Source organism: Xylocopa sonorina, chromosome 10 (assembly GCF_050948175.1).
Source record: "Xylocopa sonorina isolate GNS202 chromosome 10, iyXylSono1_principal, whole genome shotgun sequence".
NCBI lineage: Eukaryota > Metazoa > Arthropoda > Insecta > Hymenoptera > Apidae > Xylocopa > Xylocopa sonorina.
In genome coordinates this window covers 3,424,173-3,438,986 of record NC_135202.1, presented here as the reverse complement: position 1 = coordinate 3,438,986, position 14,814 = coordinate 3,424,173, and the positions used below count along the sequence as shown (strand labels likewise).

At 36.5% G+C, this 14,814-nt stretch overlaps 1 protein-coding gene across 2 annotated transcripts in view; it reads left to right on the top strand.

The window, feature by feature from the left end:
- The window catches only part of LOC143428115 (proton-coupled amino acid transporter 2), a 28,676-nt gene extending 16,919 nt beyond the window's left edge, over positions 1 to 11,757 (top strand). The window contains exons 3-11 of one of the 2 annotated variants that reach the window (XM_076902816.1): positions 2,694 to 2,810; positions 7,221 to 7,371; positions 7,969 to 8,096; positions 8,913 to 8,997; positions 9,092 to 9,364; positions 9,785 to 9,963; positions 10,397 to 10,429; positions 10,737 to 10,909; positions 11,360 to 11,757. In XM_076902816.1, the coding sequence (XP_076758931.1) occupies positions 2,694 to 2,810; positions 7,221 to 7,371; positions 7,969 to 8,096; positions 8,913 to 8,997; positions 9,092 to 9,364; positions 9,785 to 9,963; positions 10,397 to 10,429; positions 10,737 to 10,909; positions 11,360 to 11,601 (1,381 nt within the window). In that variant the 3' untranslated portion in view covers positions 11,602 to 11,757. The remainder of the gene's footprint in view (positions 1 to 2,693; positions 2,811 to 7,220; positions 7,372 to 7,968; positions 8,097 to 8,912; positions 8,998 to 9,091; positions 9,365 to 9,784; positions 9,964 to 10,396; positions 10,430 to 10,736; positions 10,910 to 11,359) is intronic. The other variant, XM_076902818.1, reaches the window with a different exon arrangement.
- The last annotated feature ends 3,057 nt before the right edge of the window (positions 11,758 to 14,814 follow it).

Genomic DNA, 14,814 nt, shown 5'->3' with positions numbered 1-14,814 from the left:
CGCGATTGCACTTCTGCAGCGATCCAGATTTTCCCACTTTTAATCAATTTGAATCGGCTTGGGCGTTCGAGGATTTATATAAACGAATTCCATGAATAGAAGTTGAAGTAGTAATTGCTTGTGGAAAACAAGTTATTTCCTGTTTGCAGTACTTTGCGGTAACTGTAAATAAATATTACACAAATATCTGCTGCGTCTATTATACTTAGCAATACCGTTTCTACGACGCATTACTAAGTGATTATGTTAAATGTCGATTATTGATTATTCATTTTTACGTGAGAATTATTCATTTATTCATTTATACGTGAGAACCGGTCCCCATTCTTTTTCTTTTAATTGCATAATTCTCAGTCATTCCTTCTCAGAAAGTTCTTTATTTTCAAACAAAGCATTTTCGTATTTTACCCTCGCGAATTCAAACGGACATATTGGATTGATTGGACGTATTACTGGCACGTTTTACTTTCCTCGGACGTTTGACAAAACGGTTGTGAGTTTTGTTTAATTATAGCGGACGATTCGTCGAACGCCTTTGCTAAATGCTGACTTGTCGTGTGGGTTTTTAAGGAAAATTAGCCACGATGCTCGAAGTGGAATTGTATAAATAACACGTGATAAATTCGCCGTTGTTCGCCGTGTCGTTGCTCGTTCACCCGAGAAAGGAAGTCCTGAAACGTTCGCTCGGGATTAACGCAATGGCGTTTCCGACTGGCCTAGACGACGCGATCACCTTGAAATGTAAATGTCTGATCGTGCATAAAAGATATGTAGCATTCTTTCAGTCTTATTTGCTTCGATACATCTACCTACAAAATTTACAAATTATTTCTTTACATTCCACCAAATATCCCTCCATTTTCTTTCTTCTATTAACCATTTGCACGCGAGGGCTTCGGAGCGGATTCGAGAGCTCCTTGATCGAATCAATGCAAATAATTGTCATTTTTAATAACTTCATCTATTCCGCAAGCAATTAACAAATGTTATATAAATAATAATGCTGTTACTTTTTCCTTCTAGTGTAAATGGTTTAATCCTACATATTTATTTCTTTAATTAACCTACATTGATTTATACACATGCTTTGAATTTGGTTCCACGTATGTTCATCTCAATTTTCATTTCATGCAGAATCTCTGCATCTCTGGGCGTGCGACTTGTTCCAATTGTTTCAACAGTTTCGCGAATGTAACTTCCAAATTGGCCGTTATTCAACGTCGATTACAGCCGAAGTGAAAGTAGACTGCTTGTTCTAGCGTCGAGGAGTCTGGTGTAGAAGTTGTGCCATGGTAATCGTAAATCTTACGTGCGACTGGTTTGACGTCCATGGGAAAAGGTGGACGTAACTTTATACAGAAGTAGACTGGCTGGCACTGCATTCTAGTTTAAACTCGTCGTATTTGCTCTCGTGTTTCTTCGACAAAGAGACACGGCTGTCAATTAGGGAATTCGTTTACCGTATCCGTTTATGTAACTCATTTTTCGCATTCTTCTGAATGATACTTGCGTGCCACCATTATTATAAAGCAATGAGAGCTATTCAAGTAGCTCGAGAATTTTTGGAATTACATTGTTTGCTCTATTTTAATCTTTACGTGAGATTACTTCTTGAACTGTTTATCTTTCGAAAATACGTCTCGAGTGTTTCGAACTTTTATGTAACTCCATTTTTCTCTGAGCCGAATTATGGAGTTATCGTAAGTTTCAATTTTTCTTTTAAAAGTGTTTCTATACTTTATTAATATTAAGATAATTAGGATTTAATTATTAAGAATCTTTTGTTTAAAATGAAAGGAATGAACTGAACAAAAATTGTTAAATATTTTTGTACTGATGAGTATATAAATAATTTATCCATTTAATAAGAATAGTTATAATAATATGTTCTTGGCGGGCAGGTATGAAGTCACTGAGAAATGAGTTCATTGACTTACGTAAGTTATTTAGGACCAAAATAAAATTCAATTTCTCGTTTTACGCATTTCAGAAAATAACAATACCAAGATCGAACAATCGCAAGTAGATAAAAATGTACAGAATTTTTGTGTAAAAACCAATTTATTATTTTTGGATTTTTAAATATACTTTAAATATACTTTATGTGTGTCATTTATGAAAAATAAAAAATGATCACAGCTGAACCATTCAGGGGTAAGTCGTTTAGTGAAAGTGGACATTGAATGAATGTAAATAACTTTGAATAACTTCGGAAGCCGCAGGTACCACGGGTCAACGAATTCATTCCGAAATTAATTAAAACAAATACCGCTTTCCTAAAAAGAAAAGATCCATCTCGTCGGACTGTAACATCTATAAGATTGCACAGTTTTATAAGATTAGGAAGTCGATTATATAAAAAAATTATAGAAACAGTAATGAATTATTAGAGTTACCATTTAGCTATTAAATGGAACTATAGATATATAAAGAGCTTGATAAGTTTAACCCTTTGCATTCGGAAGAAAAAAATAAAAGCGTTATTATTTACATAACATTTGTAATTCGCTAACAGAATAAATGAAGTTATTTGTTTTTATCCTTATGTTATGAACTAAAAATTAATTGCACTGTTTCCATCGAGGAGTCCTCGAGCTTTAAGACAAATTTTAAGTGGCTCTCCTTCGTAGCTGTCGAGTGCAAAGGATTAATATTGTAATTTAACAGATATTTGAGTAACATTTATGTTTCAGGAACGGCAGCACGTATGGGGCCTTCCAATCAAAGGATCCGATTTTGGCCGTCGAAAAGGGCCCTGAATTGCAAGGCGAAAGCGACGAGCATGGAATTTCCGTTCACCATCCAACCTCGTAAGTTCAGTTACCCAACAACTTTCGATTCTCGTTTCACTTAAGCAGTCCTTTTAGCCAATTTTTAGGACGACTCTCGATTAAAACTACTTGTCGGCCGAGCTTGAATTCAGCCGCGATGCTTGAAAGAAAGAATGCGTGTTCATCGTGTTCGTTCATGTCGGTGTGCATCCTTGCACGATAGATTCTGGTTTCACGATTTTAGTTTACACGCTGACTGCCGCTCACTTTCGGTTACCATTATTCTTCCATGGTATTCTGAACGCATACAAGATGGCTTGAAAGTCACGACCATCAATCGTTGTCAATTAAAAAGTTGTTTCATTTACTTTGTATTTCTAAATCATTGCAAATAAATCCAAAAGAAATTCATTTGTTAATGATACACGAAATTTCAAAGGAGATGATAGCTTAAACCGTAAATGTTACTCGTTTCTCTAAGCTTCACATATTTATTTAAAAATGGTGGCAATATTTTTTCGTTTTCAACCATGAAAATCATCTAATTGTTGTTTCTTCTCGCTTCACGTTCAGCTAAAGCTTGACCCAATTCCTCGTGCAAAAAGACGCGTGTTTCTTCGTTTTCTCTTCTAAGTGAACGTTACATCAGACTCTCGTGATTAGTACTATGAATTCAGATAAAAAATTCATTCTGGTGTTTTTCCCCTTTTATTACGCATTCGACGAAGACCTTCCGTAATGGAGGAAGGAAGTAGTTTGCGGAATGATCGTAGTTTTCCTGAACATCGTTATTTTCCAAGAAGGATGACTCTAATTTCACACAATGTTACGGTTCTGATTGCTACAGTGTTTAGATAAATGAAAAAATTCATCTCAAATTTAAAAGCTCCTTTGTTCCGTGGCAATTATATGAAATTTTCGCGGAAAATGTTATAACAAGATAAATTATGCTATTTGTAGACGTGGATTTGTTCCCAACATGATTGTGGCGTGCAATTAAAGTGTAGAGTCGGAGGCCTTGAAATATGTACGGAGATTGTAAAAAGCTGTTGACGCGTATCCGCGATTTACAGTTAAGCACTTTTTTAACCCTTTCAAAGAGCGAGATGCGAAATTCTGAAAGTCGAACGAATTCTTCCGTGATGTTTCATTGAAAATGTTAAAATCTGAAGAATATTAGTTGGATTTCCTATAAAATAACCGATACGAATTTCAGATCATATTCGATGCAAGAAAAAAAACTATACATTTTATTTTATCAATTAAAGAATTACACGAATCATAGACCTGATTGTAATATATTTAAATAATTCGAACATCGAACATTAAAAATTGAAAAAATACAACAATAAGTTATACATAGAATTGCAATTTAAAGGATTCTTCAAAAGTGTTCTAGCAATTCCAAGCCATTTCCAGGGAATTTATTAATAATTACATTTTAAGATAATTTAAGATATAAAAAAAAGGTTTATTTAACAAGAACTCTTTACGACGTGTATTTGTTTGATAAATTAGAATGTTGAGACCAAAGGGTTAAAAGGGTAATGAGTTATTAATTAAATTCTACAATATTAAAATAATGACATGATTGTTACACATGATAATGTGCACATATTGAAAAAATGTAACAGTGTGTCAATAGCTTCTGTGACTTCAGTACATATTTTTTAACCTTGCGTTCCAATTCAAAACTATCGGTAGATAAATGGTTCCGGTGGTTCTCAACGCTATGCTTACTCACGAGTATATCTCGTCGAGATAACGAGGTATACAAAGCATTTAATGAGTCATTTAATCTCGCGACTTTGATTATTCGTCGGCTCAAGTTTATATCAACCCTTGTTACGGTGCTGGGCGCGTCTTTGCAGCTTTTCGACGTTCGTCTTGTACCCTTCAAGTGTTTTATAGCTGTTTTTGCCACTGAATGTGTTTTTCAAATTAATAAGTTAGCGACGAAGCCAATTCGTAGCGCAAACATGTTCGTGTACGTCCTGTGTTAATGTTGTTAGGCATTTAGTGTGCTAATATGCGTTTTAATGCTGATAGAACATATATATGTAATATATAGCAATGGAACAATATAATTTGTATCTTTATTCATTAATTGATTTCGTACCTTTTTAGAGCTTTTACTATTTTTTAATTTAATCACATTTTTCGTTTACTTCCCTTGATACTTCTTACAAATCTCAGTTGCGTTTCTTTCGATTTCATCCTTCAAAGTAATTTAGAATTTATTTATATTTCCTCAGAAACGTTACCAAATGTGACATGTGTGTTAAATCACTTCGGACGACTCGAATATATTTAGCAGCTGACTTTACTTTCCTCTCGATCTTCCGTCACAAACTGAACGAACTTGTCCGCTCTTTTAATTGCAACGTTATTATTGGCACAGACACGTTTCTTCCGGGTAGTAATGCGTCCCGGATCGCGTATAGTAGTCACGTGCGAGGGTAATTTCCTTAATTTGCGAGCACGCGCAACATTAATGCGAATCACGATGTGAAACAATTTCGAAGGAAGTAAATTGTGGCCATGGCGACGCGTACCACCTTTCTGAAAGCTCGCACGAGTAGCTGAGAAAGCTCGAACTCATCCTTTTAAATAATTTTCTTAGAGTAATCCTCTTAAATCAATTTATTCAGCTTTGACATAAAACACGTTCATTATTTGTACGAATTTCTTATTTTTCATCTTTTAAATATTGTTTGACGTAGCGCATTACTTCTAATACTATTTTTTTAATTTAATATCTGTATAAATTTTGAAGCATTTCGCTGAGAAAGATTGAGAGAGATGTCGATGTTCCTTATTAAGTGCATCTGGATTTCGTTAAAAGCGCCGCGCAACATTGGCGAACATGATTAACGAGCGCCATCAGGCCTATGCTTTTCCTACAAACCGCAAAAGTCCAAGACGAGTCTCGAAATAAATATGTTGGCATAAGTCTCATTGGTCCGCGTAATCTCCACATTTAACTTTTCATTTGGGGAATCACTTCTTGTCGTGGACAGTATTTTCATCGATTACAGAGGATTTATGCGTTTCATTAAAACGTTTTTCCCAAACGCGCGGAAACGGTTTCCAAAAAATAAAAATTTTTCAACACTTTTACTTCATTTTTCAAACGAACGTTTAAGGACCGTTCTGAAATTATTTGTTAGGGATAAATATCCTTAGATTCTTAATTAAAATCTCCTAAAGTTGTTAAACATTATCGAAACACATTTGACCGTCGATTTTGGTCTTTTGTCCTCTTCGAGTATAAGTCACGCGTCAGATGAGTCAGGATAGAATATTAAAAGTGTTGCAAGAATATATTCGTGACCAGCATAAATTAAAGGAAGTATTAGTCCGTTTTATTTTTAACCGCGGCTACCTATTTTTGTGCATTCAAAGAGTCGTCGTGCTCATGAATAATTAATGAATCCATGGATTAGTTTCGCACGTGTTTACGCGAGACTTAAAATCACGGAACAGGCACGACGCTGCGGCGTCTTCAAACTCGGTCGGTTGGTTCACTCGCCGGCGATTTTAAATTAGCTCGCGTGACGGGAAACGGGAATGCTTGGGAAAAACTGTACCAGCCTTTGTTGACGCTGTGCCTGACCATCGTCCCGGTTAAAGATCGGCCAATAATGAGACTCGTTCGATACTCTTTTATCTAAGCCTTCGAATTATTATTAAAATTACATTTTCATTTTGTACATCTTGCAAAACTTCATATTTTTGAACCTAGAGCTATAAAAAAAAAAAAAAACTGAGAAAATTGAATAAATGAAAGAAGAAGACGTTTTTTGACACGTTCTATGGTCTTAAGGGTCGTACGCGTTCCACGTTGAGCTTTTCGTACAAGCCATTTGTAATTGTTATTGTAAAACGAAGAGTGTAAGCAAACTTGTAATATAAATTTCTGAAGAATGAAATTTAATGCTTTTTTGTATTATACGTCTTGAATTTTACGCCCTTTTCCTGATAATCACGATCTTTATACTATTGTAAAAATTGTAAATGTATATGTCAGAAGCAAAACTATTTAATCCTTTGCACTCGGATGTCTTCTTTAAGGGGACGTCAGAATAGGTTAGCGATTATGAAGGTTAAACTTATTCCACCGTAACTTTTTGGAAAACGTATGTTTGCCTGAAGTTTTCTATTGAGAAGGAAACTTTTTGTTCCTGGCAACAATTTCTATTGTTAACCAGCACGACATCGAGTGCAAAGGGGTTAATCGTAAAACGTGGAACGTACACGTTTGACACGGGAAGTATCCAAAAATCGGTCCGCCACGAAATGTGTTAGAGATCAGAATTAATAAACAGTTTTATCCTGTATGAGCTCTAAAATTGTTCGAGTAAGAAATTTGTTCAATTATTTGTATGAAGAGGAATATGTTGTTCCATTCAAGGCGGAAGATTATTTATATGGAATGAATAATTACAGGTATTTAGAAACAATGATGCACCTGTTCAAAGGTAACGTCGGCTCGGGTATATTTGCGTTAGGGGATGCTTTCAAGCATGCCGGACTGCTGCTGGCTCCGCCGCTTACGATGTTCCTCGGGGTTATTTGTGTTCACGCTCAGCACATACTTGTACGTAAAACCAAACTCTATTTTTTTTTTTTACACTTTCTCTCTCATAAAGAATAATTATAGAACGATCGCACTAATTCACGTCTCGCTGGCTCGATACGTCGCGCATACATGCATACGCCAATCAAAATTGCACTCTTGAGGTTAAGAACGCAAGAAATGCCATGTATCTAATACAATGTGGTGAAACTTATTCACGATTAAAAGCTACAGGCAGATATCAGTTTCCACGAGGTCTCGGGTAACGTTAAGTTTCATTGGAATAATAAGATCACACGTAACGCGATCTTCTAATTTGTTCGAGCAGTATATCGTTTCCTTAATTGTTTCTGCCATACAAAGTAACATTTGAGTTCGCGCGTTGATATTTATCCTTGAAAATAATTACTTTAATCACCTTTGCATTGTGGTAAAATAATGCGCACGTTTTTCAGGCTTTTCGAGTGCCAGTTACAATTTTAACATTTCTTTACCGTAAGATTTTATGCGATCGCATGGATTTATCGTTACAAACTGTTGTCTCACAGTTTTACCGGATACGTGGTGTTAAAATTCCTGTTCGGTGATGTACGTATAGTTATTATTGTGTGCTCGCAGATTAAGTGTAACGAAGAGGTGACGCGTCGCGTAAACGATGCGAGTGCCACTACTGGATTCGCTGGTACCGTGGAATTGTGCTTCGCCACCGGCCCTCTCTCACTCCGAAAATACTCTGTGTTTATGAGGTACGTATGTGTGCAATAAGAGCAAGGTGGAATAGGGACACCGTCTATTATTCGCTCTAGCTTTGAACCAAATTCTCAAAGCGAACAAAATGCGAACCAGATACATTCCGTTACTCCCTGCAATAATTATTCATTCTTAGACTACTTTCGTTTTAATGATCGATTAATGGAGGGCTAGCACATGAGGGCTATCAACGATAATAAATACAATTTTTGACGAACATTCTAATTTGAAGGACTTATACTAAACATAATAAACCACCCAAACAATTATTATTATTACTATTATCAACTTTAAAACTATACGTATGGACTCATATATAATGTCCATTATTGTATGAATCTTCCTTATGTGTCGGATACATGTTGCATTAGAGACACTTCAAGTAAGGGCGTTTCGTCTCGGACAGCCTGTGTTTAAAAATATTGTTACGTTGTTTGCTTATTTCGTGTAATCTTCCAAATGTTTTGACGAATTTAGGACGATCGAGTACTTTGATATGTGGATTTTTGTCATATAGGGTGTTTAATCACATCTAAGAAAATTCTGAATTTTTTTTTAGTTAAAATGCTAAAATAAGATAAGATTAAGATTAACGAAATTGCGTTTGGGACTTCTTTTTTTCAGAAAAATTAGTAGTAAAAGCCCATAGGTAAAATTTAAGCCTCAACTCTAATTTAATTATTCTTAATTTTCATTCCATTTTGATTTTGCTTTGGATTTCACAACGTGACTCAATCCCGAAACACCACCTCTCGCGTCGTGTCATTGTACCCACGCTAATGATTTACCTTGCTATCGTCGCTTTGTTCCAGACAATTGGTTAATATATTTTTATGTATCACGCAACTCGGATTTTGCTGCGTTTATTTCGTTTTCATTGCGAAGAATATGAAGCAGGTGAGTCTCGAATCCTTCTACCGTCTGTTTCAATGTCCTTCCGTCGAAGCACGGCGTCGTTCTTGTCCAATCTGATTCTTCTTCTTTGCAACAGGTGCTGGACGTGTACGGAATCGAGATGACCGTGCATCAGCACATGGCTGTGATCCTGATACCCATCATGCTCAGCACGTGGATCAGGAACCTGAAGTACCTGGTGCCCATCTCGTCGATGGCGAACTTCCTGGTCACCGCTGGCTACATCGCCACCATGTACATAATGTGCCACGACCTGCCGCCGATCAGCGAGAGGCGGTACATCGCCGATTGGCACGAGCTGCCTCTCTTCTTTGGCACTGTGATATATTCTTTCGAGGGTATCACGCTGGTAAGAGCCACCGCTGTGTACACGTGCTTCTCTGCGTTTATGTAACGCGTTATAAATTTGGCGACCGGTCATCCTCGATCCCTTATTCCGGGGGTTCTCAAACTGGGTGCCTGCGAGTGCGTGCCAGGGGTGTCGCAGCAATAATATCTGATTCTCGTTAAGATTTAGCAATTCAGTAGTAGAAAATGTAGTTTTTATAACATGACAACAGACCTAATATATATTCGTAATCGCTTTAAAGGTAAACTGTGACGCGAAATTGTTTTAGTTCGACAAGGGTGTCACGGTACTCTGGTGTCCACTTCATTGCATTTAATTTTTCTGATTTTTTGCCACTCGATGGACATTAAACATCTAAATATTTATCTTCTGTCTTCGTTAAATATGTTCTTGTCCCTTAAATATATTTTCCGTCATTAGGTTTTACCGTTGAAGAACGAAATGAAGAAACCGAGCAATTTTAGTAAACCCTTGGGAGTTCTAAATGTCGGTATGGTGATTGTTGGCGGAATGTTCGTCGCGATGGGTTTTATATCTTATTTAAAATATGGCGACGCAGTGGCTGGATCCGTCACGTTAAATCTCGAATCGAAAGAGGTGTAAGTATTACAAAGCTAATGTCCAGATGCGATTACGATAATTATTTCGTTCGATAAAATCTTTTACGTTTCAACTATATACTCGATGTTAATCACTCGCTTAATTAATCTGTTTATCCAAATATCATTCATTCGACGATACATCGTTTGCCTCTATCGGTAAATAAATTGTGATAGAAGAAATCACGTTAGAGTGCGAGCCAATTAGGCGAGTAATTAACAAGCTCCCATTCTTTCTAAGCATAGCATTTACACGAAAGATTGTCCCGCCGATTCTACAGTAGATTATTATGCGTCCAGGTGATATATTAAACGCTGCGTTAAGAATAATCAAAATTCTATCGAACAAAATGGTAGCGAAAAATAGCGGGACGAATAAAAAACGTAGTTAAGAAAATACTGTTTGTAACATACTTTTCTGTTGCATACAAAGGGTGGATGGGAAAAGCACCGTCGACCATTCAAGGTTTCTATGATACGTAGATTTCTTAGAAGTGTTGTGCTCTTACAAAGACATTGGATCGTTTGTAGAGTTTTGTGACGTTGTGGTTTTGTTCTTTTTTCTATCCCCACCAGCCTACGATACATGTTATAATAATATATTATTACAGATTTGTTGCCTTCTTCGTGTACGCCTAAGTGTGCATGCTGCGGTAGATTTAACATTAGCCGATATTATAGTTTTAACGATTTTAGGGGTTGTTTAAGTTTATTTGGCTTTCGGACGAACGGAATGTTTTTGGATATTTACAAATTGTTTCTCTGTTTTGCAGTTTACCACAGTGCATACAAGTCGCCATCTCGTTGAGTATATTACTCACGTATGCACTGCAATTTTACGTTCCCATTGCAATCATTTGGCCAAGGATCGTCAATCGTTTTGGCCCTTTCAAGTGGCCTGTTCTATCAGAGACCATTTTCCGTTCCGCGATGTGCTTTTTAACATGTAAGTTCGACACTGAGATTTTGTTTTAAACGTTCCTATTCAAATTTCTCTCGGTTAATAATGTGTCTTGTCCCTTTCTTTTTTTCATCTTGATTCTTAGCTGAAACTTTACATTTCTATAATTTTTTACTTGGTATTCCTGTGGATAATTAAAATTTTAATGCGAAACTTAAACAAAATGGTACAAAAGACTCTGACTCTTCTTTAGAATATTGTTCTCCAATTTCTTCGTGGAACTTCTACATTTAACGACCTAATCACTTCCTTGTCCAAAAATTATTTCAATTTGACAATAAATGTGTAAATTTGCTTATATTTTTCTTAAGATACAAAGTATGAGTCAGAGTAGAATTAAAAAATGTAGAAAGAAGAGTCGCAGTAGAACTGAAGAGCTTTCTAAGGATTTTCATAGGTCAAAGACTAATACAAAATAATTATACCTTGTTATAGTTATCCTAGCCGAGGCAATACCTCAATTAGGCCTCTTCATATCCCTGGTTGGTGCAGTGAGCAGCACCGCTTTAGCACTGATATTTCCACCTATCATCGAGATGGTTGTGTGCTGGCAGAACGCGTCTCTTGGCTTCTACACGATATCGAAGGACATCGTGATCGTGCTGATCGGTTTCCTCGGCTTCGTAACTGGGACGTACGAGAGCATTACCTCGATCATTCATGCGTTTAGCGTGTAGTTAGGATAGTTCGTTGTATAAATCGTTGTTACTTTTTACTTGTACGTAAACGTGCGGAATTAATTGATCATGACACCTACGGGAGCATATAGGCAATGATTATTCCTTCGGACAGAACCGGGATTCCTTCGAAATTAATTTTCTCGATTATTACTATTAACGATACAATATTAATTTAACGTTGCTTTTCAAATTTTTCATTAAATAAGGTATCTTCTTTCACTTTTCATTCGGAAGATTCAAAGAAAACCACTTTGTCAATTAGCGTTACTTCAAACAAATGGATTTGCCATTAATGGCGGATAGAATTTGATAGTTTTCTACGAGTCCCGAATTTTCGAAGCAATCGCGGCTACCAATGCCAGTGTTCATTGTACTGTTATCGATATTGCGCTAATATCGAGTACGATACAATCGCACATGACTTTGTAAACATTTTTTTTATCCCCTGTTTCTCTTTCACGTTGCATTATTGCCCCGTTCGCAAGTGAACGGGAGCAATAAAATGTTGGAGAAATTGATAACCGCGATCTGATGCAATACATCATCGCCTATATCATAGATTAACGCTGTTAGTTGTTTACGCCCCGAATAGGACGTAAATCATACATTTATACATCATAAATACTGTTACAGACCATTCGGTTAGGGTGTACGAAGTTGTTGTAAAAAATAATTGATGATTCGCATAGAAGGGAACAAAAGGGGAAGAAAGAAGCGACGAATAGAAAATGCGTTGACTGCGAATCGTTTCAGGATGTATAACGACCATACTCGACGCTCGTGTGATATAAAAGAGGAAAAGAACCTGGAGTTTATTCGGAGACGCGTGATTTCTCGTTCAGCGATTCTTTTTTCGAATGCTTCGCGCTAATCCTTTCGAAGCGATTGTAATTTAATGTATCATAGTTACATGGATAGAGAGCTGTATTATATTTGCGATACGGTGACCATGCGTTTCGTTTGACCATGTGATTATTATTATTATTCTTTTTTTTAATACTTTTCCTTAATACTTTACAGACTGATCGGATGAAGGTTTAAATTGTACGTTTAGAGAATACTGTAGTGTGATTAGATCGTATACGCATCCTGGTTATATAAATTCTTATCAATATCAAAATTGCTTGTCACCAAGAGTCCCACGTGCGAGACACGAGATTTCTAATCGCGATACACGAGATGTGGGGGATTGGTCGAGATAAACGTCCCAACGTATCTTCTCGATTACCTCTTCCACCGATATCAACGATTACTTCTTCCATCAGTATTATTATGAGTTTCATCGTGTTTTGCAACGCCTACGCACACGTCGCGATTTGAATCACGATACACGCGACTTGAGACATGTACGTAGACAAATTTCAACGCAACTCTGACTGTCTCCATTTCACCATCAGTTTGCTGTCTGAATAAGGTTGTACAAAGCTATCGAGACTGCTATGAATAACGTAGTAGAGAAATGCATGTTGAAATTTGTTGTTTATTGTTGTCGAACATTTCTTGTATCGCGACGTATGGAAATCTGAACTTGTATGCGAGTTGGAGACGTTCTTGAAACGGTCAAATTTCTAGTTCGTTCCTCTTTATGCTAAAATTATGTGTGTGCAATTTGATGAATTATAAATTCGAAGGAAGTATGTTAGAGCAGAAGTAGAAGAAAATAAAAATTCTTCAGTCCAGAAGCAAAAGGAAAGAAAAATTGATCAGCTTAAAAATAAAGCAAAAATTTGTCAGCCCAGTTAATAGAGGAAAGTAAACATTCGTCAGCTCTTCTAACTGTTAAAAGTGAATTTGCACGATCATAGATTTAGCATAAAATGGACGAATTTGTCCGATAAATTTATAAAATTACGATTCCCACGGCGATTTGCAACAATTCCTGTCATACTCTCGAAATATATGAAATTTGTCTCATAACGACTGAGGATCCTTCGAACGGACATAATTAAGGTTTATAATCACGTAACGTAACGTCGGTTCAATGTATATTTTATTTATTTGTCAATCGGAGTGTGATCGATGCTTGTAAAGCGGAACGAGAAGGAAAACGACGATAAATTGTATATTGTTCGATTGTACATTATTATAGATCGACGTATTCAATACTTTAGCACTGAACTTTTTATATGTGTATAGATATAGTATCGGAACGGAGTGAAAAGAAGAAATGACGAGGAGGCGTGTTAACAACAGCGGGAAGTCAGATCGAAACAGTGTAACATCTCGATACCTGTTCTCAGAAATAGATTGGTTCTCTCTGTAGATAAACCTTAAACGAGCAAACTTATTAACACGATTTTATGCGCGTTTATCTGCAAATAGCTTATTTATACGACTTCTCATATATGTACACAGAGAAAAGAAGAAACAAGGTATATATATATATAAGAGAACAGTATTTGAAAAAGAAATTAAAGGTAAAAGAACAAGAAACATATTCATCCTATTATCATATACATAGATATAGTAAAATATTAGTGAAAGGTAAAGAGTAGTGTTCTTCTTCTTCTTTTTTTTTCCGTAGACGTCGAAGGTATCAAGTGTGCCGTTGCAAAGTGTAATATCCTTTCAGCAACTCGGTGATCGATCGTTTTAGAGTAACTCGTGCCTAATGTCCGACGTTGGATTTCTCTTGGATCTTTCCGTGGACGTATTGTACCATTTAAAGTATTAATCGTTTAAGCGACTCGTCGGTGTCGAACGGCGGCGCGCGAACGAAATTGCGCTACCTTCGAGTACAAATTCTTTCTCAGGGATACTTTATACGTGTAGATGTCTGTGTTCCGCGTTCTTACGTAGCCTTTTATCGGCGCAGTTGCATCGATGCCATTATAGGTGTTTACCTGCCTTTCCGTTTCCGGGAGGCTCGATGAATGAGAGTCAATAAAGATACGTAACGCTGCATGTTGTTTGTTCACTGTTATATCACTGTTTATTTCGTAGATTAATTAATCGTTGGCAAATAAAATCATTCGAAATTTCACTGTTGCTCGCGTGAATCTTTTTCTGTTTATCTTTCAACAGTTTCTAGTTAGTATTAAGAAGAGTGCAGCGATTACTTGGAAGCGATTGGTTCAAGAATGGCTGAACTTTACCATTTTCTAACGTAACATTTTTAATAATCACTTTAAAATTTATAGATCAGCTAAGGTGTTTTGATTGAAGTCATTTAACCCTTTGGCTACTGTGGGCGCATATACGCACTCAGGA